The sequence below is a fragment of the Corythoichthys intestinalis genome, chromosome 11 (assembly GCF_030265065.1).
Source record: "Corythoichthys intestinalis isolate RoL2023-P3 chromosome 11, ASM3026506v1, whole genome shotgun sequence".
NCBI lineage: Eukaryota > Metazoa > Chordata > Actinopteri > Syngnathiformes > Syngnathidae > Corythoichthys > Corythoichthys intestinalis.
The window spans coordinates 47,501,102-47,526,691 of NC_080405.1; the positions used below are offsets into that span (position 1 = coordinate 47,501,102).

At 39.0% G+C, this 25,590-nt stretch overlaps 1 protein-coding gene across 9 annotated transcripts in view; it reads right to left on the minus strand.

The window, feature by feature from the left end:
* Window positions 1-25,590, minus strand: part of rapgef2b (Rap guanine nucleotide exchange factor 2b) — a 247,410-nt gene that overhangs the window by 73,444 nt on the left and 148,376 nt on the right. Inside the window, exon 1 of one of the 9 annotated variants that reach the window (XM_057849824.1) lies at window positions 11,804-12,520. The exons of the other annotated variants lie outside the window; for them this stretch is intronic. Coding sequence (XP_057705807.1) covers window positions 11,804-11,863 — 60 coding nt within the window. The 5' untranslated portion in view covers window positions 11,864-12,520. Of the gene's footprint in view, window positions 1-11,803; window positions 12,521-25,590 lie in introns of those variants that run through there. 9 annotated transcript variants of the gene reach the window in all.

Genomic DNA, 25,590 nt, shown 5'->3' on the forward strand with positions numbered 1-25,590 from the left:
ATCAGAGTCGCGTACTTGCCCTTCCTCTTGTCACCTAATCACCTATTGTTTACACCTTTTCCACATTACCTTGTGTGTATATAATGCCCTAGTTTCCCTTGTCTTGTGCAGAAGTGTCTTTTTACTCAGGTTAGTCACGTCAGCCTCTCAACATAGCTTTCATAGTAATCCTGTATGTTATCCTCCATTTGGAGCGTTTTGTGTTTGTACATTTTTGATCATAGTAATCCTGACGTTCTCCTCCTTTAGGAGCGTTTTTCGTTTTTACCTTTCCTCCCTTTTGGAGCGCTTTGTGTTTGGACATTTTGATCCCAGTCATCCTGACTCATTCCTCTGTTGGAGCGCTTTTTGTTTGTACTTTTTCTTATCCCCGCATGTCAGCGGAAGAACCTTAGTTTTCATTAATAAACTTTATTGCCTGTACTCCGCATCTGAGTCCGTCTCATCACCACAGCCTGACACCAACAAGACAATGATCCAAAACAAAGAAGCAAATTAACTTAAGAATGGTTTCAGAAGAACAAAATACATGTTCTGGAGTGGCAAAGTCAAAGTCCAGACTTGAACCCCATTGAGATGCTGTGGCATGATCTAAAGACAGCGATTGATGCCAGAAATCCCAGGAATCTGACTGAACTAAAACAATTTTGCAGAGAAGAATGGGCCAAGATTAGTCCTGATCAATGTATTAGACTGATCTGCAGCTACAGGAAGCGTCTGGTTGAAGTTATTGATGCCGAAGGGGGGCGGGGGCAGATTATAAATGTGATGGTTCACTTACTTATTTATCCCCCTTCTGTCATTGTTTGCATACTATCCTCATCAAAATATGAAAACCTATAAATGTTTGGGTGGTTTAAGTTAAAGCAGACACTTTTTTCCATCTGTGTGATTTTGACAAAGATCAGCTCACATTTGATGATGATTTCATGCCGAAATGTGAGAAATTCCAAAAGGTTCAGCTACTTTTTCATACCACTGTATATTGTGATGCTTTGCATCCCAAAAGGTTATCGATATGCTCATGCCAAGAATCGAGATAGTTTTAAAAAGGTGTCAATGTTTAAAAATATTAAAAAATAACCAACAAGTTGCTACCAAAATCTTCCGCAATAATAGTGTCTCAGTTAACTCAATGGCTGCACTCAACGACTAATCCATTAAGACCGGGAAGGGCCAATTAACGTTTGTTTGTTCGAAAGCAGAGCTTTCACAGTCACTCTTTCCGATTTTCGGGGATCAACAGGTCACTTTCTGTTCATTTTAGGGCATTTACAAATCCCTTCCTGTTGAGTTTGCGTAACTGCCGATTCATTCCCAGGTCACTTCCTGTTGATTTCGTGTTAAAATGCCCCCAAATCAAATGAAATGGCCCAAGATTACGTCGTTGCCTGCCATTGGCTTCCACTGACGGCCATAGAAGTGGGAGGGGCACATTTTGAAGTGGGAGGGGTTCACTTGCTGCCCCCCTCCCAGTTCAAATGGAATCGGATGTCTACTAGTGATAAGCTTACAGCAGAAGGATGAAGACAGATTGTTTTTCAGTTTATTACCGTAATTTCTGGACTATAAGGCGCACCTGACTATAAGCCGCCAGCCACCAAATTTGACACGAAAACGGCATTTGTTCATAGATAAGCCGCACTGGACTATAAGTCGCAGTTGTCCTCATTGTATTATGGGATATTTACACCAAAAGATATTAACTGGTAACACTTCATTTGACAATGGCACCGTAAGACTGTCATGAGACCAAATAACCCACCATTAAGCTTTGAACCAATTGGCTGCAAAGCCTTATTGTCACTAAAAGCTTCATTTGGCCATCACTGCTTCCTTGGGGTAGACAGTGAACCTCTGCTGCCACCTGCTCTCAACACTGTTGTCATCAAACATTCCTCCTAGCATGCATGGCGGCACTACAGATGTAAATAAGTCATGTTCTGTGCTAATTATTTCTTCAGTTACTGTTCCAGTTGTTTCATTAATTGCTAGTTATGGTATTTGGTAACATTTTCTTGGATAGTGGTGCCATAATACTGTCATAAGACAGTCATAATTATTACATGACACTGTCATAAGCATTAATGAATGATTATAATAGATGTCAGTTAGTGTCATCCAGCAAATTATCTCACTTTTGAATGGACGTAAAAGATCTGAGCTGGACATAAATGGATTTAGTGACATAATATGCCACATGACACATATTGACATCTGTCATAAGCATTCAGTAATGCCCATGATAGTGTCATGTCATAATTATGATGTTCTTATGACAGTTATGACAGATGCCGCTGTCAAATAAAGTGTTACCTATTAACCCAAATAAATCAACAAATAAGCCACACTGGACTACAAGCCACAGGATTCAAAATGAGGGAAAAAAGTAGCGGCTTATAGTCCGAAAATTCGGGTAGTTGTTTTGTAGAATTATTTCCTGATCAATATATCGATAACCGTTGTATAGCCATATCGTGACATCGTTATCGTGAGCTTTGTATCGCAAATTGTATCGTACCATGAGGGACCAAAAGGTTCCCAAGCCTACTTTACATCCATCAAAATCATACAACTATCTATTTATTTAAAAGAACTATAAAACCTGTCTTTTCAAGCTTAGGTTCTTGAGTTGATAAGACATGCCTACCAAATATAATGCTATGTCGAACTACATTTTTCTACTTTTCAAGACCTTAAACCTGCTTATCATCCTCTTTTTTCATGCTATTATAAATCTAAAACGTTTCACATGCAATTATAAAATCGGAATATCTTTCATAGCTTATCTTTTTAAGTTTAGATTCAATAAGACAAATTCTTGAGGACAAGTTGTCCTCTGAAGAAAAGTTGAGTCACTAAATAAAAAAGTTCTAGTGTTGAAGGACGCCGAGGCCTGCCAAAATTGTCTTGAAAGTATGGTCGGCTGTCTTGAGCCTTACGGATCAAGAGATTAACGCCTCATTCGGCAGCACGTCTGATTAAAGAGGCCCGATATGCTATCGGGGCTTCCTCCTTCCAACCCTGCCTGGTCAGTTGGTGGCCAAAAAAGTGACCTCGTGTCACTTACAGCTTGCATTTGCATTGACAGCTTGGTTAATAGGTGTGTTTGACTATACGTGATACCTTTAATGGCTATAAAGACTTTTCTTGTGTAGGGGAGAGGTGATATCTGTTGGCAAGGTTATAGGCTGATTACTATTGAAATCATTAAATCTAGTTAGCCTAAATCCAACCCCACACCTTTTCACCTAATACTAAAACCTAAGCCAAATGCCTGACTGTCCACGTGGTTACGGTAATAAAGCTTTGGTGTCAGCTGCTGTTTACTTCTCGGCCTGACTGCTTGCCTGCAGGGATGACTTAATACTTACACAAGCTATAATAAATATGCTAACGACATAAGGAAACAATTAAATGAAGGGAATGTGACAGAGGATAGAGGGCTAGCAGGTAAACAAGAGACACAGAGAAGAAGCCATTATAAGTGTACAGCCACCGTGCACTATGTGCCCAATATTGCTTTAAACCAAGAAAAATGTTACAGTGGTGCACACTTTAACAGTTCCCAGGAAAAAATGCATTGTCAGCATTTCAGGGTCTGGTTTAACGAAGGAACATTGACACAAGGCTTCGTCTTGTAGATTGTTAGCATCTGAAGGTGTCATTAGGATCAGCGTGTCCCCACTGGCTCATAAAACAACCCATAGTTGCAAAAACCCATCCATTCAAGCTAACCTTAACCTATAAATCTAACCTTGAACCTGAAACCTAAATCCTACCGCTAACTCTACACCATCATCCCTAACAACTATTAAAGCGGGAAGGGTTCGAACATGTGTAAGAGTGTCACAAGTGATCGAACAACACACCATAAAATCTGCATCAGATGATTGGGAGACATGATATGTATGTATAAGATGGTTTTGTGGTGCCACATAGCCTTTCAAACAAAACTATCACGACCATCATGCATCTGCCGACATTACAGTGATTTGTTGTCACTTGTGAGCAAACTATTAAAGGTGTAGGGAGCTTGATTTAAAAGCTTGTGTGAACACTTGGCTGTGACACCATCAGCATTTGCCACGTTTACATGGAGCCAAATATTCCAATTACATTCGGAATATTTGTTCAAACCGAATAAATGTGTTCCATATAAACACCTCATTCGGAATGAACAGGCCCAAACCGAATGGAATTTCATTCCGATTCACAGAGGTGGAATATTCCTTTTCCCAAACCGATTAGAAGTAAAATTATATCATGTAAACAGGGAAGCGGAATGGTGTCTGGTTGCGTTCTTTCTGCACATGCTCCGTACTGACGTGGTGACGTCACTTTGTGATGTAAGTAACGTCACTTGCAACATGGCTTCCAAGCACACCGCACCTAATTGGAGTCCGGCGGAAAGATTGTGTTTAATTCAAACTTTAAAAAAATTTTAAAAAGGCAGTCACACGTAAACGCTGGATCGGAATAGATGTATTGACATGTAAACAGCTGATCTGAAATTTCCATTTGGAATTATTTGAATCGGTATGAATAAAAGTCAGCATGTAAACGTGGCTAGTGACAGCTGTTTCAAGTGCGCACAGGCCCTGGGCCTGGGAGTGGGTAGTGTTCAGCACCGGGGATAGCTACACTGCAGACACCATTACCCTGATGGTTCAATGAAAACCACAAACCATTGCAGACACAGGTTAACTTCACAGTAGGGACAAGGAATTGTTATCAAAACCTACAAATGTGTGATTTAAACTACATGTTTTAATGCTAAACATACAGACAGGTATATAGAGTCATCTTATAGCATCAATACTAAAATTTAAACCTTAAATTTATCTTGACATTTAATCTTAAAAAAGTTTAATCCAATCCAGAGGTTGCGCTAGACATTTTCGTTGTCTGTCATTTTGACTGACAGGGTCATAAAAATCCGGTCATAATCTATTTTTACCCGTCACTTAAATTTTTAAAATGATAATGATGACATATTCAATAGTATTTAGTTTTCATTCATTTTTAATTAATATTGTAACGCTTGCTTGGCGGCGAAAAATTAGACACGGAAGTCGTGGTATTTTTCTCCCTCTTTTTACTCTGCCTACCGCCAACACCAACAAAACAACAACTCCACCCCCAAAGAAAAAGAGGCAACTATATAGACCCCAATTACCAACGTCACACAATGATCTTAATTGTGGTTGTCAGCCCAAAATCTTCTAAATATATATTAAATGCATCTTACCAGATATAAAATGACTACTACATAGTCTGTGGTGATCGTTTGGTGCCCAGATTTCTAGTCGAATTACAGCAGTCCATCTCGCTCTCCTCTTTGGGTCTCTCAGAATACGGTAGAACTTCAAGTCTCTCCGTCTATCTTCTCTGTTACTGCAACCAACCGCCACACACGCCTTCACCATTTTGATTATTAATGTTAACGAGCAGAAAAACACGCCGTAATAGGAGGCATGTACGTAGCGGTAATGTGTAAACACAACGAGCTGACGGACAATATGGCGGCTCCAGTCAGGGGGGCGGAGTTGTGACGATCATGTGATTGGGATCTATACACAGGCGGCAATCTAGTCCACCAATTGAATGACGCGCTGGCACACCGGGTGCACCAATAAGAACCTCGCGTTGATGTGTCAATCACGGTGCCGCCGCCAGACCCCGGTGACGCTACAATATTCTAACTGAATAGCCAACGACGTCATGCATTAAGAGAGACAATAGCTAATTAATATGCTCACTCGCCACCCTGTGGTCTGGGGTGTGAATTGCAACCTGTCAAAATGACGGACGGACTTCAGTTTTTTCCGTCACCGTTTTAAAAAACCGGTCAACGACGGAAAATATTCGGTTACGCGACCCCTGATCCAATCAATAAATCACTTCAAAATCTTATAACACTTCATGTCAACTACCACAACCTAACCCCGAAGCCAATCCTATCCCCCCCCAAATAAATCAACCCCTAACCACTTCAACCTAAATCCTAAATCAAACCTGATACCTAAACCTTAAAAACCTAAACAAAATCCCAATCTTAGCCTAACATTAAATTCTTATAATACCCTAATCCAACCCTGACCGCAATTTTAAAGGGTAAATTCAGCATTTTTGACATTAGGCTTAATTTTCGAGTTAGCAGTTTAGTGATGCAGGTGGACAAAACCAGTAGTGTTTTGCCTTAGGGAAGATTGCGTTTCCCATGAGGACCAGTACACAATGTCGTAAAATCCTGATCTTCCGGTCACCTGCAGATGGATTGAACGACATTTCTGTTTCCAGCGGCTGTGTGAAGTAAATGGAGAGTATTTATATAGTGCATTTATCTACATTGTTACAATGCCCAAAGCGCTTTACATTAGCACATATTTACCCTTTCACGTACACATTCGTACACCACGCTTTGACGTGACCCGTAGTCAAAATTTTGTGAAGCTGCACGTCATGCTACGGCGGAGGGTCGTAAATCGGGTCTGCCTTGATGGCGTAGGTCTACCGCAGAAGCATATGCATACCACTCTTCTATTGCGAACTGTTCCAGAATACCACTTTTCTTTTGCGAACTATTCCAGGTCTCTCAGATTCAAAGGGTGCATATGCTGCGGCAGACCTACGCCGTCAAGGCAGACCCGATTTACGACCCTCCGCCATAGCCTGACGTGCAGCTACACAAAACTCTGACTACGCGTCGCGTCAACGCGTGGTGCCGTGACACAAATGGACTGTGATTGGTCAGCTCAGACTGTTGTTTCCGCTTCAGCGCGAAATCACCGCCATTTACAAACATTCTTGTGCTAGACTCAAAAATGGACCAAGCCGACAAGAGGATCGTCGAAGAGGTCCACAAGTACGACCACCTGTACAATGTTTCGTCAAGGTATTATAAAGATTGCCGTTCCATATCTGTTGGCGTTGTTGTGTAACCGGAAGAAAACTAGAGGAAGTAGACAAGAGTCCCAAAAAACCGTCCATTCACAACGCCACACCCCTGTAGTGGCTTGGCGGTGAATTACAGAGCAACGCGTTCCCTTGCCGCAAAACTATGGAATGCTCATTGACGCCATAGTCGCTACACCGTAACCGCAACGCGAAAGCATAACTCAGGCCTTATTTGTTAGTTGCAGGGCTCCGGAGTGGCTAAGCTAGCGCGTGTCAATGGTGCTTGCTAGAATGCCAATAAAAAACATTATATGCACGCATGAGAATCACCGATGCAATCAATAGTGTCGGCTATGAATTAAGTTATCAAAACTTGTCAATAATTGGGTATGAACAGCAACATTTGTAATCCAGCAGCTTTGCAGGGAACATGCTGTCTCGGCAAGCAGGGCTGAGTGATATCACATCGTGTTTTCACCGCTGATGACAGCAGTCCGTTGTGACATTGTTTTGCTCGCATGGGTATTTTGAACAACGACCTGCATTTTGAATTCATTTGACTATGTCAGATCTGTTAATATCATTTTTTTACTGGCGTGCTAGCCAGCACCATTGACTTGCACTACCTACTAGTAAGCCACTTCAGAGCCCTGCAACTAAAAAATAACTAACAAACTGCACAGGAATTGTTGAAACCAACTCTATCCGCTAATTAAACCCCTGCTACCCTGAAAATTTAGCCTAATGTAAAAAATTCTGAACTTCCCCTTTAAAACTCTTAACCTAGTCCAAACTACTTTATGATTAAACTTCTGTATACCATGCCCCAAACCAAACGCAAGCTTAAATTAACAAAACACAGGTAATTTTAACAACCCCAACCTAAATAATATGACAAAAAAAATAATAATATTAACGCTAAGCCTTAAAACCTAAGCCTAGCCATGTACCATAATTTTTGGACTACAAGCCGCCACCCACCAAATTTGAAACAAAAACGGCATTTGTTCGTAGATAGGCCGCACTCTACTATAAGCCACAGCCGTCCTCACTGTATTATGGGATATTTACACTAAAAGCTTTCAACCGGTAACACTTTGACAGCAGCAAAAAAAGACCAAATGAACCACCATAAGGCTTTGAACCAATTGGCTGCAAAGCTTCATTGCTTCAAGAAGCTTTATTTGGCCATCACTGCTCCCTAGCTGGAGACAGTCAACCTCTGCTGCCGCGTGCTCTCAACACTGTTGTTGTCCAACATGCCTCTTAGCATGCATTGCGACCCTCCAGATGTAAATAACAATTAAAATTCATGTTCTGTGATCATTATTTCATCAGTCACTGTTCCAGTTGTTTCATTAATCGCTAGCTATGGTATTTGGTAACACCTTATTTGACAGTAGTGCCATAATACTGTCATAAGACCATCATAATTATGAAACGACACTGCCACGAGTGTTAATGAACGCTTATGACAGATGTCATTTTGTGTCGTCCGGCAAATTATCTCACATTTGACTGGATGTAAAAGGTCTAAGCTGGAAATAAATGAAGTTGGCGACATAATTTGCCAGATGACACTTAATGAAATCTGTCATAAGCATTCATTAATGCCCATGATATAATTATGAGGGTCTTGTGGCAGTCTTACGACACTGCTGTAAAATAAATTGTTAACATATTAACACAAATAAATCAACAAATAAGCCGCGCCGGACTATAAGCCGCAGGATTCAAAAAGAGGGGAAAAAAGTAGTGGGCTTATAGTCGAGTGCTGCAACGATTAATCGATTAACTCGAGGATTCGATTAGAAAAGAAGATTCGAATTAAATTTTGCTTCTTCGAGTATTTGTTTAATTAAAGAGGAGTTGTAATGGTTAATTTTGAAAGTGTTTGTATTTAGTTTTATTGATTTGGGTGGATACACTGCCCTCCAGTCTGCCTCATTTAACATGGCTGAATCTAGCTGCTCCATGCTAAGACCAACATAAGCCAAGTTTTTGTTTGAGCTAATGTTTTTTTTTTAATTAATTTGTTAATTAGTTTATAGGTATATTTAGCCGTTTTTTGTTTTTGTTTTTTTTTTTTGGTAGGAATACGTGTCTGAACCATTTGTTAAAAGCATTGTAAAAAAAAAAAATAATAATAATTTTTTTTAAACATTATCATTTTCTAGCATTTAAGCTAGCGGACTTTTGCTATGTAAGTTGTTTGTTGTACATAGATCCTTGTTTATTTATTTTTTTAATAAGTTTGAGGCTCAGCTCAGTTATTTTAATTTTTCATGTTTCTTTTCCGATTACTCGATTATTCGAACTAGTTCATCGATTAATCGACTACTAAAATAATCATTAGCTGCAGCCCTATTATAGTCCGAAAATTACTGTACATAAGAAATATCTTTTTTTGATTTAGAAAAGCCATTTTAGGGAGTGCCCTTCAAAAACTCTCCCATATTTGGTCTGGTTGCAAATAGAATTTAAGCGGCAGAAACTAGACCGATGAGGGGTGCAAATTTCTCAGTCTTCAATAGACCTATGAAATAAAATCTCAAAAAAAAAAAAAAAAAAAAACATACCGTATTGGCCCGAATATAGACAGTTTTTTGCATTGAAATAAGACTGGAAAAGAGGGGGTCGTCTTATATTCGCGGTCTAGACATTATACCCATTAACGACGCTAGATGGCGCCAGATATCATTGAAGCGATGTTCTGTCATGACAGATCTCAGCTACACTTTTTACTTTAACCAGTTTGCATTATTTTATTGCAATGTTTTTTCTTATTCAGATTTGTTTCAAGACTACAGTTACAGTTAGTCTTCACTTTGATGGTTAATGCAGTTATTGCAGTTTTGTTGTTTTATCACAATAGATTGGTTTATTTACATTTCAAAAACTAGAAGCCATTCATTTACGAATGTGATTGCACTTTAGTTTACACATTTAAATGTTCAGATATTAAGATTTAAATGAGGCGAAATAACATGCTTTTTCTCTCAAATATATTGTTATAATCATTTGTTTCAGATGTACTGTAATTATTTTCTGTATAAAAATTAATTTGGTGTCCAAAAAGTCTTTTTTTCAGACTTGAGTCTTGAAAAAGAGGGGGTCTTCTTATAATCAGGGCCATCTTATAATCGGGCCAATACGGCAATTGATCTTATAGATGAGTTGTTGCAGCCTTATTAAGAAGCTAGTTTAGGCAGTAAGGTGTTCGAAAATTGGCAAAAATGTGAATTATTGTTTTCCAAAGTAAAAGTTGATTTTTGTTCATGTCCTACTTTGACTTAACAAAAATCTGATAATATTTACAACTGAGAGGTTATATGTATGTTATAATTTCAAGAATATGGACAAGTTTAAGGTGAAGAAGGTCCGAAACAATTAATTGGTTATCAAAATAGTTGTCGATTAATTTGCTAATCGATTATTTGTTGTTTAATTGTTGCACCTCTATACAGTACCAAAGCAATACTTTTATTTTTTTTCTCTTAAAGCGCATCTTTTTTTTCTTCAGAAAAGATCAACATCAATTTGTGTTTTTTAGGGTAGTGCAACTTGGTTTTATAACAATAAAACACAAAAAATGATTAGGGGACCTGAATACACTGCTGGCCAAAAGTATTGGCACCCCTGCAATTCTGTCAGATAATGCTCAATGTCTCCCAGAAAATGATTGCAATTACAAATGCTTTGGTAGTAATATATTCATTTATTCTGCTTGCAATGAAAAAAACACAAAAGAGAATGAAAAAACAAAAAATTAAATCATTATCATTTTACACAAAACTGCAAAAAATGGGCTGGACAAAAGTTTTGGCACCCTCATTCTAATACTTGGTAGCACAACTTTCAGACAAAATAACTGCGAATAACTGCTTCCGGTATCCATCAATGATTTTCTTAAAACTGATTAAATCTAGGCAAAGTGGCTTTTTGGGCCAAGTTCTGACTGGCATACTGCCAGTTTACAGGCTCACTTTGATGGTTAATGCAGTTATTGCAATTTTGTTGTTTTATCACAATAGATTATATAGTTTATTTACATTTCAAAAACCAGAAGCCATTCATTTACGAATGTGATTGCACTTTAGTTTACTTATTTAAATGTTCAGATATTAAGATTTGAATGAGGCCAAATAACAAGCTTTTTCTCTCAAATATATTATTATAATTATTTCTTTCGGATGTACTGTAATTATTTTCTGTTAAAAAATAATTTGGTGTTCAAAAAGTCTTTTTTCAAACTTGAGTCTTGAAAAAGAGGGGGTCGTCTTATAATCAGGGCCGTCTTATATTCGGGCCAATACGGTACCTTAGAAAATATATGAAGTCTACGAACTTGGTCATTAAGCACATAATATTTTTTCATACCTTTCAAGTAGCAATGGCATTTCATTCGGGATGGTGTCCATAAAGGGTCTGCTTAATGACACCGTAGCAACCATTTTAGAACTGGAAAAGGTGCTACTCGTTTCTATGGCGTGACATTATTAGCACTATTAGGTAGATATATCTACTGTAGATTGAGCTATGGCAAAAAATGATGGCCACAAATATTAGAGACGGTGTCTTTAAAGGTTAGTTTGGTTGCCTCGGAATTCAAGAATTAGCCTTAGAGGATATGGACACCTACTGTCGTTCTATTTGTGACCTGTCAAAATGCCGAACCGCCAGTACACGATCATATCATTGCATCTATATGTAGCGTCTTGCATTCCTGCTACCTCCCTTAAAAATGATTATGAACTGCGTGCGTATGCGCGTGACAGAAAAGCACATGGCGTAGGTTTCTACTACAACACACTGACACACATTCCTGGCAACGCCGGTACGGTCCCCGAACGAGGGGAGGGTCAAGGACGCGGCTGGACACCGACGCCGAGCTGCTACTCACCGGCGTTTTATCCTGTTGGCTCGGCACTCCATTGCTGTCTGCAGCTGCTAATGGTTTCATGGTGATAACAATCCTCTCCAGGGCTCAAATTGTACCAAAATCTAACATCCCCACTGTAGTCTCCCTCCCTGAAGGGAGTATCCGCTAGATGAGTCGCTCTGAATCGAGAATCTTAAAATCCAATCCAGAAAAAAATGTGAGCGGGAAAAAAATTGTGGAAAAGCAAAGATGGGGTTAAAAAAAAAAAGCCTTTTCAGTCAGTGCTTCGCCTCCGCCGCCTTACCTCCATGGCGTCGGGAGAGCGGAGCATCCTTCCTAAAAAAAATAAATAAATAAAAGCCAGCGGTTTGTTTGCCAGCTCGGGGGGTGGATGGTTGGGTGGGTGGGTGCATGTGTGTCACGGGTGGAGGAGGGGATGGAGGCTGTGGTGAAGTGGGAAAAAGAAGGAGGAGGAGGGCTGGGGGGGGGTTAGTATTGTAAGCGCCTCCTTCCTTACAGGCGCCCCCAGACAGAAGGGATGGAAAGAAGAGCCGATACGGAAGAAGGAGGAATGAGAGTCTCCGTAACAGCTACTGGCTAGAGACTGTTGTCATGGCAACAGCCCCCCGCCCCAAAAAAAGCAGTCGCTAAAAAGGAGCGCGATATGAAATAATCATTTTCATAAGAAGCCATGATGTCACTGTGCCTCTCAGCTGGGGTTTCCTTGGCAACCAGCCCCTCCCATCCTTGCTTCGTACAGCCTCTGGGAGACAACGGTTGCCGTAGCGACGGAAACAGACAAGCGGGAGGGGTGCAGGAGGCTGAGAGGAAAGTGTCACCTCGCCTCTGTCTGATAGCATCATGGCGTCCTATGACGTCCCATCAGGGGCTGTTGTAGGCATCCTTCAACGACCAACTTGTAATACAGGAGACTACACTTATTAGTTTTTATTGTGTGTAGCAGCAAAGTTAGCAGACTCACTACTCAAACTAAATCTCAACCTTGAACACCTTCAAATGCCAATGTTAATGAGCAACATGAAGCTAGGATTTATGAGTAGAGCCGCTAAAAGACGAAGATATGCCTAACAAGAACAGGAAGGCTGCCATTTTGTTTCTAAGAGGCCAAAAGTGGTTCATTTTGGACAAAGGTGAAACAAAAAAAGTAAAAAAAAAAAACTGCCATTAAGCAACACTAGGTAATTTTTCAACCTTACATATAAAATATTTTCTAGCTCTGCAACGATTCATCGATTAAGTCGAGTAATTTGATAAGAAAAAAAGATTTGAAGTAAATTTTGCTACTTCAAGTATTTGTTTAATTAAAGTGGCCTTGTAATGATTTGTTTTGAAAGTGTTTAGATTTAGTTTTATTGATTTTGGTGGATACACTGCCCTCTAGTGGCAACAGTGAATAAGATATAACTCATTTCACATGGCTGAATCCAGCTGCTCCCTGTTAAGACCAACATAAGCTAAGTTTTTGTTTGAGCTAATGTTTTTTATGCATTCGTAATTTAGTTTATAGGTATATTTAGCCGTTCATTGTAGGAATATGTGTTTGAACCATTTTTTAAGAACATTTTTAAGAACAAAAAAAAAAAAGAAGCTAGCATTTTACAGCATTTAAGCTAGCGGACTTTCCCTCTGTAAGTTAGCTAATTGTTCTTTTGTTGTACTTAGCTCCTCATTTATTCATTCTTTAATACCGTTTGAGGCTCAGCTCAAGTGTTTTAATTTTCTATGTTCCTTATCCAATTATTCGATTATTCGAACTAACTAGTTCATCGATTAATCGACTACTAAACTAATCGATAGCTGCAGCCCTAATATTTTCATAACATTTGTGCTAATATGTCAACTGACAACTAGTTGAATGACACCACTCTGCATCGGTCTGTATCGTTTTTTCAGGCACTAATTAACTTTGAGGAGGGTGGTAGGAACCCTTTCACAAAAATAATAAAAATACATTTTTTAAAAACCCTACAAATGTGCTATTGTTTAACCACAACTGGATTTATCACCTTTTTAATATTCATCCTTCACACAGCCGCTGGAAACAGAACTGTTTTTTTAATCCATCCATTTTATGAAATTGCCAATGATAAAGATGGTTCTAGTCTGCCATTCAGTAGAGTGCAAAACTTCGCTGAGCCCATGCAATCCCAATTTGGATCAGTACCAAATTGTACTCTTTTCAAGGAAGTAAACAAACCCTGTATCTCAATGCTAACAAAAGTCAAAAAATTTCTGGATGCTCACCAAAATTTATTGGATTCTTTCTTGGCCTACGTCCCGTCCATCCAGTTTAATGGGAATTATTTTTTTCCAACACTACTGGCTAAGATAACAACATAGCTGAAAGCCTTAACAAGCAGACACGGCATCACAGCAGCCAAGAAAAACAAATCAGAAATCTGTAAATTTTCCAATCAATCATGATTTTCTTCAAATATGGTGATCACTGCAAACATGAGAATCGGACCCCACAGCAATGCATGTATCGTAATTTTTGGACTATAAGCCGCACCTTACTATAAAGCCGCACCCACAAAATTCGACACAAAAACCGCATTTGTTCATTGATAAGCCGGGCTGGACTATAAGCCGCAGCTGTCCTCACTGTACAGTATTATGGAATATTTACCCCAAAAGATATTAACCAGTATTACTTCATTTGACAGCAGCATCGTAAAACAGTCATAAGACCACATGAAACATCATGAAGCTTTGAACCAGTTAGCTGCAAAGCTTCATTCCTTCAAGAAGCTATATTTGGCCATTACTGCTCCACCTACTGCCAACACTGTTGTCGTCCAACATGCCTCCTAGCATGCATTGCAGCACAACAGATGTAACTAACAATCAAAGTTCTGTGCTAATTATTTCTTCAGTTACTGTTCCAGTTGTTTCATTAATTGCTGGTTATATTATTTGGTAACACTTCATTTGACAGTGGCACCATAAGAGTATCATAATTAGGACATGACACTAGGGGTGTGACAAAATATCGAAATGGTGATATATCGTGATACTTTGTATCCCAAAAGGTTATCGATATGCTCCTGCCAAGAATCGAGATCTCGTTTTAAAAAGGTGTCAATGTTTCCACCACAGGTTATCAATAGGGTTGGGATCTGGGCTATTTGCAGGCACATTGACTGGATAAGTCTTTCTCCAAGGAATGCTTTATTTATTAGCTCTGTGGCATGATGCATTGTCATCTTGGAAAATGACAAACACATTTTCAATTGAAGGGATAAGAAATCTAAAATGTCTAAAAATTCCAATGTAAACTTGTGCATTTATTGAAGATTTAACCACAGCCATCTCCCCAGTGCCTTTGCCTGACATGCAGCTCTATATCATCAAGGACTGAGGGAATTTTGATGTCTTCTTCTGGCAACCACGTTTGTAAATCTCACTGGAATGGCACCAAACAAAAGTTCTAGCATCATTACCTTGTAAAGAGACAAGTATCTGCATTGGACAAGGTGATGATGCTGGAACTTTTATTTGGTGCTGTTCCAGTGAGACCTTAAATGGCCCAAAATTACCTAATTGCCTGGCATTGACTGCCACTGACAGCCATAGACGTTCAATCCGTTTGACGTTTGGCAGCGAATTCGTTCATTCGCTACCATACCTCCCACTTCAAATGGATTGGACGTCTACGAGTGATAAACTAATTCCAACTCACACTACAAGCTTGTTTTTCTGTTAATTTGTTGTTTGTAGAATATCCTAGAATGATTTCCAGACCAATGTATCAATAATCGTTGCATCGCCAGATCAACGTTGTCGTGAAATTAGTACCGCAAATCGTATCGTGAGGTACCAAGAGGTTCCCACTCCTATATGACACTGCCATGATCATTAATGAATGCTTATAATAGATGTCATTTTGTGTCATCCGGCAAATTATCTCACTTTTGAATAGATGTAAAAGATCTGAGCTGTACATAAATGGAGTTAGTGACATAATTTTTAGGGTGACACCTAATGGCATCTGTTATAAGTATTCATTAATACCCATGATATGACAGTGTCATGTTATGGTAGTTTTATGACGCTGCTGTCAAATAAAGTGTTACCTACTAACCCAAATAAATCAACAAATAAGTCGCCCTGGACCACAAGGTGCAGGATTTAAAATGAGTGAATAAAATAGTGGCTTATAGTCCGAAAATTACGGTACGTACAATCTAGTAACGTCACACAATTGCTGATCAAATTATAGGACAAGCTTTCTAAAATAGTTGATTTGATAGTCTTGGTATAATAGGAACGACACACGTTAAATATTATTATTCCTTTGCTCCGTAAAGAGTTTCTTAATAGGGGGATGCATTCAAAGAACAAAACAATCTATTTGACCAAGTGTAAACAATTTCAAAAGCATCCCCTTTTAAATTGTAAGCTCAATTGCTCTTGAAAGGGTCGACAGAAATAAAAAGGTATGTTCTTGTTCTTGTGATTGCACAATAAAAGACAATAAAATGTATTATTTTTTCTTATACACCCAGACGGACAAAACCAAGGTTGTCATTATGGCAGACAAAGCCTTGCTCGCTGATATTTGGAGGTGGTTGGGGGTGGGGACCCCTCGCCTGGTCCCCCATTCCCCCCTCCTGCCATGATGTAATGCTTCACAACCATAACAAAAAGAGCTCAGGTGGTGAGGATAGGGGGGTTGCTAGCCTAGCTTACCATTACATCACCATCATCACCACCACAAAAACAAGGGAGGGTTGGGGTGGTCATGTCTAGGGAATTGCAGACATCCTGACAACCCCCCTATCAATATTTTCAAAGCTAAATAAGCCAATTATTCTTTTTTTCCCCTTGACTAACCAACAGTTAAATGTGAAGGGACAAGCAGTGACAAAAATCTTTTTAAAATAATGATTAAACAACTGACACTTCAGCTAATAAAGTCCTCATGAAACCATTGGTGCATGAAATGATATAAACACATGACACTGACAGACATACAGTGGGGCAAATAGGTATTTAGTCAACCAACAATTGTGCAAGCTCTCCTACTTGAAAAGATTAGAGAGGCCTGTAATTCTCAACATGGGTAAATCTCAACCATGAGAGACAGAATGTGAAAAAAAAAAAACAGAAAATCATATTGTTTGATTTTTAAAGAATTTTATTTCCAAATTAGAGTGGAAAAAGGGGAATTTGGTCACCTACAAACAAGCAAGATTTCTGGCTGTCAAAGAGGTCTAACTTCTTCTAACGAGGTCTAACGTGGCTCTACTCGAACCTGTTTTAACTCATGATCGGTATAAAAGATCCCTGTCCACAAACTCAGTCAGTCACTCTCCAAACTCCACTATGGCCAAGACCAAAGAGCTGTCGAAGGACACAAGAGACAAAATTGTAGACCTGCACCAGGCTGGGAAGACTGAATCTGCAAAAGGTAAAACGCTTGGTCTAAAGAAATCAACTGTTTATTTGATTATTAGAAAATGGAAGACATACAAGACCACTGATAATCTCCCTCGATCTGGGGTTCCATGCAAGATCTTACCCCGTGGCGTCAAAATGATAACAAGAACGGTGAGCAAAAATCCCAGAACCACACTGGGGGACCTAGTGAATGACCTACTGAGAGCTGGGACCACAGTAACAAAGGCTACTATCAGTAACACAATGCGCCGCCAGGGACTCAAATCCTGCACTGCCAGACATGTCCCCCTGCTGAAGAAAGTACACGTCAGGCCCGTCTGCGGTTCGCTAGAGAGCATTTGGATGATCCATAAAAGGACTGGAAGAATGTGTTATGGTCAGATGAAACCAAAATAGAACTTTTTGGTAGAAACACAGGTTCTCGTGTTTGGAGGAGAAAGAATACTGAATTGCATCCGAAGAACACCATACCCATTGGGAAGCATGGGGGTGGAAACATCATGCTTTGTGGCTGTTTTTCTGCAAAGGGACCATGACGACTGATCTGTGTAAAGGAAAGAATGGATGGGGCCATGTATCGAGAGATTTTGAGTGAAAGTCTCCTTCCATCAGCAAAGGCATTGAAGATGAGAAGTGCCTGGGTCTTTCAGCATGAAAATGATGCCAGACACACAGCCAGGACAACAAAGGAGCGGCTTCGTAAGAAGCATTTCAAGGCCCTAGAGTGGCCTAGCCAGTCTCCAGGTCTCAACCCCATAGAAAATCTGTGGAGGGAGTTGAAAGTCTGTGTTGCCCAACGGCAGCCTCAAAACATCACTGCTCTAGAGGAGATCTGCATGGAGGAATGGGCCAAAATACCAGCAACAGTGTGTGAAAAGCTTGTGAAGAGTTACAGAAAACGTTTGGCCTCCGTTATTGCCAACAAAGGGTACATAACAAAGTATTAAGATGAACTTTTGGTATTGACCAAATACTTACTGTCTACCATGATTTGCAAATAAATTCTTTAAAAATCAAACAATGATTTTCTGTTTTTTTTTTCCACATTCTGTCTCTCATGGTTGAGGTTTACCCATGTTGACAATTACAGGCCTCTCTAATATTTTCAAGTGGTAGAAATTGCACAATTAGTGGTTGACTAAATACTTATTTGCCCCACTGTACAGGATGAAGAGAATGCTATAATTGAGACGGTTTGTCCATTCCCAGAGATTCAAGAGATTTTCTCTGATTGCTACCAAATGTGAACATTTATTAGAAAGACGATCAACATTAAATCTCAAAGAATTCCAGTTTTCATAACTGAGCGTGGGAGAATGGTAGCATAGTTTGCTTGACGAAAATTCACAACTAGGGACATTCTGCCCCTAAAATCAGTTTGACTGATACAACTTGAAAACAACTTGAAGTAGACCCGCAAAAATGTCTTTCGGAGCCAGGTCTGAAACGATAAAGGGATTTTGTTTCGAAGCTGACATTTCCGAGGCTTTCTAGCCATTTCCTGGGATCCCTGAAAGACTTCATGCATCTTTTCATCATATAACTTCAGCACACAAAGTGTCTTCAAGCAGTGTTCAACAGCATAAGCAGTGCGAGCGAATAAGTTTCCCCCTCCAAAGGCGGCTTATTAGTTGATAAGAAACGAGGCACTGCGCGGAAACGCTGTCTGTGTTAAAAGGGCTTTTGATTTTAATGAGGCAAAATCTAATGGAGACGCATCTATCACTATAATGTGTTCAAATTAAAGGAATATTCACAGAAGGAAAACCCCACACCACATCTCTCATAGAATTGTGTAGATTTTTTCCAATGTATTACCTGTTAGTGTGTGATCCTGCTAATTATACTGAAGAAAAAAATGTTTTAGATAGCTGCTTGATGACTTTCTCTTCTATATATAGCATTGGCATTGAAGACATGGAAGAAACCAACCACAATCACGTAACATTATTTTTTTAAAGCAGATTTTGTGATTTATTTTTGAACAAGGGCGTCCCCGCTGACCCGATATTTAAAAACTACAAATATATCAACCCAGTCACGCTACGTAACAATATTATTCATCAAAATCAGTATTATTTTTTTTAATTACGTCATTCAACAGGAACGGAAACAAGTAATATGATATAAACATTATGCAACATCATAGACTTCACGATAAGTTGACGAGACACGGGGCCGATCGGTGGGGGCCCTATTTTAAAAAAAAAAAACTTAAAATTCGAATATTTTCAAAACCAAAACAGAGACCTCCCTTAGGCATATATGAATCTCCATGACCAGTGACAAAAAAAAAAAAATCGAAGTCGTTCCTTTATAAAATCCCAAGTAATTATTTTTTTATACAAACAAACCAAACCAAATGCAAAATTGCTATGAAATTCTCAAATTTTACACCAAATGCACAAAAATCACCAAATGCAGAGATAATCATCTATATTTTCAGGATCAATAGCAATGTTTAACTTAAATCACTCAATTTTCACATCAGAAACTTAATACTTGAGGAAAGTATGCAAAATCATCTTAGTTTTACTCAACAAAAGCAAAATTTACATTTTTTTATATACATTCACAACTTGTTTAGGTTGAATTCCGCTCCAACATGGTGGCTGTCACAAAACAAAGAGCTTTTTAAGTAGAAAACACTTGCAGATAAATGCTCAAATCGCGGAGTTTCTATAGATACAAACATAAAACAGTCTAGATTCTTGGTTAAAAGCGAAAAAACGGGCAGCTATCGTTCATTTTACGTAAATATTTCAAGCTAAAGTCACGGTATTGTCGTCACGAAACAAAGAGCTTTTTAAGTTGAAAATTCTTGCAAATAAATGCTTAAATCGCGGAATTCCTAAAACGGTATAGACTCTTGATTAAAAGCAAAAATCTGGGCAGTTATCATTCATTTTACAAAAATATTTCAAGCTAAAGTTAGGCTATTTTTTTCCATTCATTTCATTGTATTCACAACATTTCAAAGTGCGTACATGGTGCGATAAATGTAATGATTACCTTTAATCCTCGACCAAATTACTCAAGACACTCCTGCCTGCTTGTAGGCAGTAAAACCTTCATCCTATTTCCACCTAAATCCGGCGTTAGAAGGCAGCGTATTTTTGAGTTTATTACAGTGAAGAGTGAAAGCCACCTCAAGCTCTATGGATCGGCCTCCTATAGGAAGGCGTGGCGCAAAGTCTGTGTAAGTTGTCTTGTTAACTGATGGTGGAATCTATGGCTACATACAAAAAAAGCTAATTCAAGTTTGTTAGAGAAAATCTGATGGGAATTTTCTTTAAAAGCCAACAGAGATTTTTAGAACTGTGTAACTTTGATGACATGCGTACTAGACCTGACAGGCTGAAATTATCAAAAAGCATTGACCCATCTGACTTTTACAGCTTCGTTTTACTGAAGCTTTGTTGAACATTCCATACTAGGCATTCATCTAAGTCCTGGAATGGCCTCAGATGGACTATTTCTTTGAGACAGCCAGTGAAACATCTATTTCCTATCATACGTACATTTGTCTCCCGCCAAAATTGCTGAATTTTCAGGCAAGACAAGCCCCCAAAAAGAATGAAATATTGTTTGTGATGTAACTACTAACTACACATCTAAATAGCGCTGTTAGCACAAGAAAGACGACGCAATAACCAGTCTGCGTCCCGTCCCCTGGGGACCGCTTCATTCATCACTCTGCCGTCGCCTGAAAATAATTCAGCTCGTAGACAGCCGACGTTTTTTTCTTCCCCGAGCAGGTTGATGGCGAGGGCAAACGTGCGTCCCGCCCCGTGCGCCCGCCGCATGGCAGCATAAATCATCCATACCGGCAGCTAGTTCCGAGCCACCGCATCGGAGGTTAATGTGCAACTAGAAGCTTCCGATTGGGGTCGGGGAACAAGGTGCGCTTAGGTCACCAGGCAAACGTCGCTTGGCTCTGCTACGGGCCAGAATGTTCCTAGCGTAACTGAGGGGAGGACAAGTTTTAACTATGGGGGTTAAACATATACAGTGAGCTAAATGAAGCAGAAATATTAGCCACAGCAACAGGAAAACCTTGTGAATGTACAATGTAAAAGCACCACATTTCATCCCCAACTGAGTAAAATGTAGCCTACTGTAGATAGGCTATTTATTGATACATGTAGTTTTTTTTTTTTTTTTTTTTTTTTTTTTTTGGGGGGGGGTAATAAGCTGTTGATTATTCTTGCTGTATATCTCTTTATATGAACTACTAATGCTTCTCTTTAATTCATTCTCAACAGCTTGTATACAGATGACTGATACAAGTAGACATGTGCCGATTACCAGTTTCAAGGTATACTGTGGTATGAAAACGTCAAGGTTTCAAAACCGCAGAAATTTTCCGTCATATTGTCCCAAAGGTATTATCTATTTTTTATGTCCCAAAAATACATGGAGTAATCCCTCGTTTGCAACTGTAAGGCTCAACCCTCCTCCACCGGTTGCTACATGTGCTACATGATGGCTGGCAGAGGTGAAACTCCTGAACCTTTCCCCCCAACGAAGACAATCAAATCGCTGGTATGGGAATACTTCAGCTACAGAAAAGTGTTTGCGGAGGGTAGATTCCGAGGAGGCAATACCTCCAATATGATTTTGCATTTATACAAAAATAAAGGTTAGAAAACACTGTTATGAACGTTTCCCACCAGCTACGAGAGTTAACTCCAGTGTGTTTAGTGTGTCTAGCGGTGGTAAAACGTGGTGTTGCTTTCTCTCTCTGGCAACTGTCTGTGTTGACATAAAGAGTGTGTGTATAATGTAAATCAATTCTTTTTGATCTGATGGTAATAATTTTGAGCTGTGGCTTTGGGTTTAGGCGAGGGGTGTCCAAACCTTTTTGCAAAGGGGGCCAGATTTGATGTGGTAAAAATGTGGGGGGCCGACCTTGGGTGACGTCTTTTACGTGGAACAATATATTTAAGCAAATTTGAGCAAGCCATTCTGTGTGTCACATTTGCTTTATTATTATTTTTTTATTAATAATTTCAACAATCTCGCAACTACCCTTTGTGGCGTTCTCTTTCGGCTCTCTGGCTCTTGCGAAATTCTGCTGCTGTAAAATTGAACTAGCTTCAAGTTGCTTAAATTTCTTGCTACGTATCGTCCCTGTATTCTTGTCATACATGTCAGCGTGTCTTGTTTGGTAATATCGCCTCACACTGAACTCTTTAAAAACAGCGACTGTCTCTTTGCAAATGACGCAGACACAGTTGTAAAGAATTTTAGAGAAGAAATAGTACAATTTTCACCTATCCTTGAAGCGTCGGCCGTCCCAGTCAACTTTCTTTTTTTTGTTGATTGTCGCCATTTTAGAAAATTGGGAGTAAAGGGTCACACGGAATAATGTTGCTTAGAGTGCTGCTGCCTTTTAGCTGGTAAATGAGGAGTAGCATTTAGTGTGTAAGCTACTTCATATGCTGGTAGCAGTACTGCTGACCAATTTATTAAGTCTGTGTGAGGGCCAGACGTTATTGATTTTATGACAGAGGCTGGGGGCCGGATGAAATTTGACCACGGGCCGCATTTGGCCCCCGGGCCAGACTTTGGACATGTCTGGTTTAGGCTCACCTAAAGGACTGCATTTATTTTAATTTGATTTAGAATAATTTGTTTAAAAAAAAAAAAAAAAAATTAACATTATACCTATGTTCCAAATTGCTAATATGTTTTGAAAAATAAAAATCATGTTCAATGGAAAAAAAGTGGCTTTAAAAAAAAAAATTTTTTTTAAAACCAAGAGATCTCAAAGTAATATATTTTAGAGTTGCAATTGGAATACCGTCATACTGTGAAACAGTGATATTTTGGTTTAAGGTTATCATACCGTCAGAATATCATACCAGTACATGCCTATGTACCGTATTTTTCAGACAATAAGTCGCACCAGCCTAAAAATGCGCAATGAAGAGGACAAAAACAGATGTAAGTCGCACTAGAGTAGAAGTCGCATTTTGCGGGGAAATTTATTTGATAAAATACAACACCATGAACAGACATGTCATCTTGAAAGGCAAAGTACAAATAAAATAGAGAACAACAGGTTGAATAAGTGTATGGTATGCAAACGTTGCGCTTTAGTGTGAAAATAACATGTGAAATTATGTAATAATGTGTGAATAATTTCGCACATGAGTCGCACCCCTGACCAAACTATGCAAAAAATTGCGACTTAGAGTCCGAAAAATACGGCACAACCCTGGTGACTGTAACTGGAGCTGTTCAGATGTAAGGCATAGTCATTTTTGTGATCTACACATTCACATCTGTATATTGACTATCTACCATTTAATATAAAACTGTCAGTCAGCTGCAGATTAATATTACATTTTTCTGTTAAATTCAATTCCACTGCCTATTCCTACTGCTGTTCATATACACTGCTCTATATCTGTTCATATAGTTTGCTGTTATCTACATAATTTCATGTACAGTTGCCATATACACTGCTGCTGGCTGCCTCATGTTGCAAATGTGAATACATTTCCCATATTTCAATGTTCTTATTCCGCTTATCTAACAATCGTACCATAACGATTGCATGATTGTTATCCCTTTTTAACACAATGGCAAGCAGACTGAATAAATGTCATCCCACAAGGCTTTTGAAAGTGAATTGCGTTCAATAATATCAAATAAAAGCCACCAGAATGTCGACAGCAACGTGAAAAGCACATCAAATGTCATGCTGGTGCAGCGATGTAAGAAATGGACGATGAATAACAGTCACCCGTCCACTGCATCATTTGCATTTTTGGCACTCAGCCCAAAAATATCTGTTCTATTTCTATCCAGGCTTTAATGTTTGATCATGTGCTATAAATAAGCACAAAACCCGGTAGGGTGTGGAGCTGGATTTGCATATTTTAATGAGTTTTAAACTAAAGTGTATACATATATACACACATACATATATATACACACACACATATATCTATATATCTATATATATATATATATATATATACATATATATATACATACATACATATATGTATAAACACGCTACAGTAATGCAGACACCAGATTTATATTTAGCCACACATCACACGACAAAAAAAAAAAAAAAAACACACAAATCACTTTGCTTTTTACAGCCCAACACTTATTGCATCGTTCATCCACACCAGAGGCAGCTTTTGTATGCGAGCCTTGCCCAGGTTGGTCACAAAGGACGCCGCTAAAAATAGACAGGCGGCAGGTTTGTTGTCGGCTGACGCGCAGCAGGTGTAAAAGCGCCAGACACATCTGGAAACAACAACGCAAGAAGTGATAGCCATGTTTGTCTAGGACCCTTGAAACCCCCAAATTAGAGGACAATGTCCACCTCTGTTCAATTTCAGGTACAGGTCTTCCATGTACAGTGGTACCTCGACATAAAAGCGCTTCGAAATACGATCCTTTCGACATCCGACGTAAAATGGGACTCGTCATTTGTCTCGACATGTGACAACATGCTCAAAATACGACGACTTATGATAGCGCTGCAATTTCATTGTTTTGCGGCAAGACGGACGCACGGCGGATTTTCTTGTGAGAGAAATCAACATGGGTCCCAAGAAGGTTAGTGCAGGTGGTGCTTAGCATTGAAATTAAGTGACAGAAACATAAGAGCTTTGTGTGCACATCAGTGAACTGGCTCGACAATATGGCCAGACAATGTCTACGATCTTGAGGACGACTCGGTATTATTTATGGCTGCAGCTATTGATTATTTTAGGTAGTTCGAGTACTCGCGTAATCGGATAGGGAACATTACCAAAAAAAATACCTGAGATGAGTGTCAAATGACAAAAAAAAATTAGGGCTGTCAAACGATTAAAATTTTTTAATCGAGTAAATCACAGCTTAAACATTAATTAATCGTAATTAATCGCAATTCAAACCATCTATAAAATATGCCATATTTTTCTGTAAATTATTGTTGGAATGGAAAGACAAGACAAGATGGCTATATACATTCAACATACTGTACATAAGTACTGTATTAGTTTATTATAACAATTAATCAACAAGATGGCATTAACATTATTAACATTCTGTTAAAGTGATCTATGGATAGAAAGACTTGTAGTTCTTAAAAGATAAATGTTAGTACAAGTTATAGAAATTTTATATTAAAACCCCTCTTAATATTTTCGTTTTAATAAAGTTTGTAAAATTTTCAAACAAAAAAAAAACAAAACTAGTAGCTCGCCATTGTTGATGTCAATAATTAAACAATGCTCATGGGTGCTGAAAGCCATAAAATCAGTCGCACCCGAGCGCCAGCAGAGGGCGACAAAACACCTAAAAACACAAGTAACAAGTGGACATGACACTGTGCTGTCATTTCAATCTGTTTCAGCGGGGCATGTGCG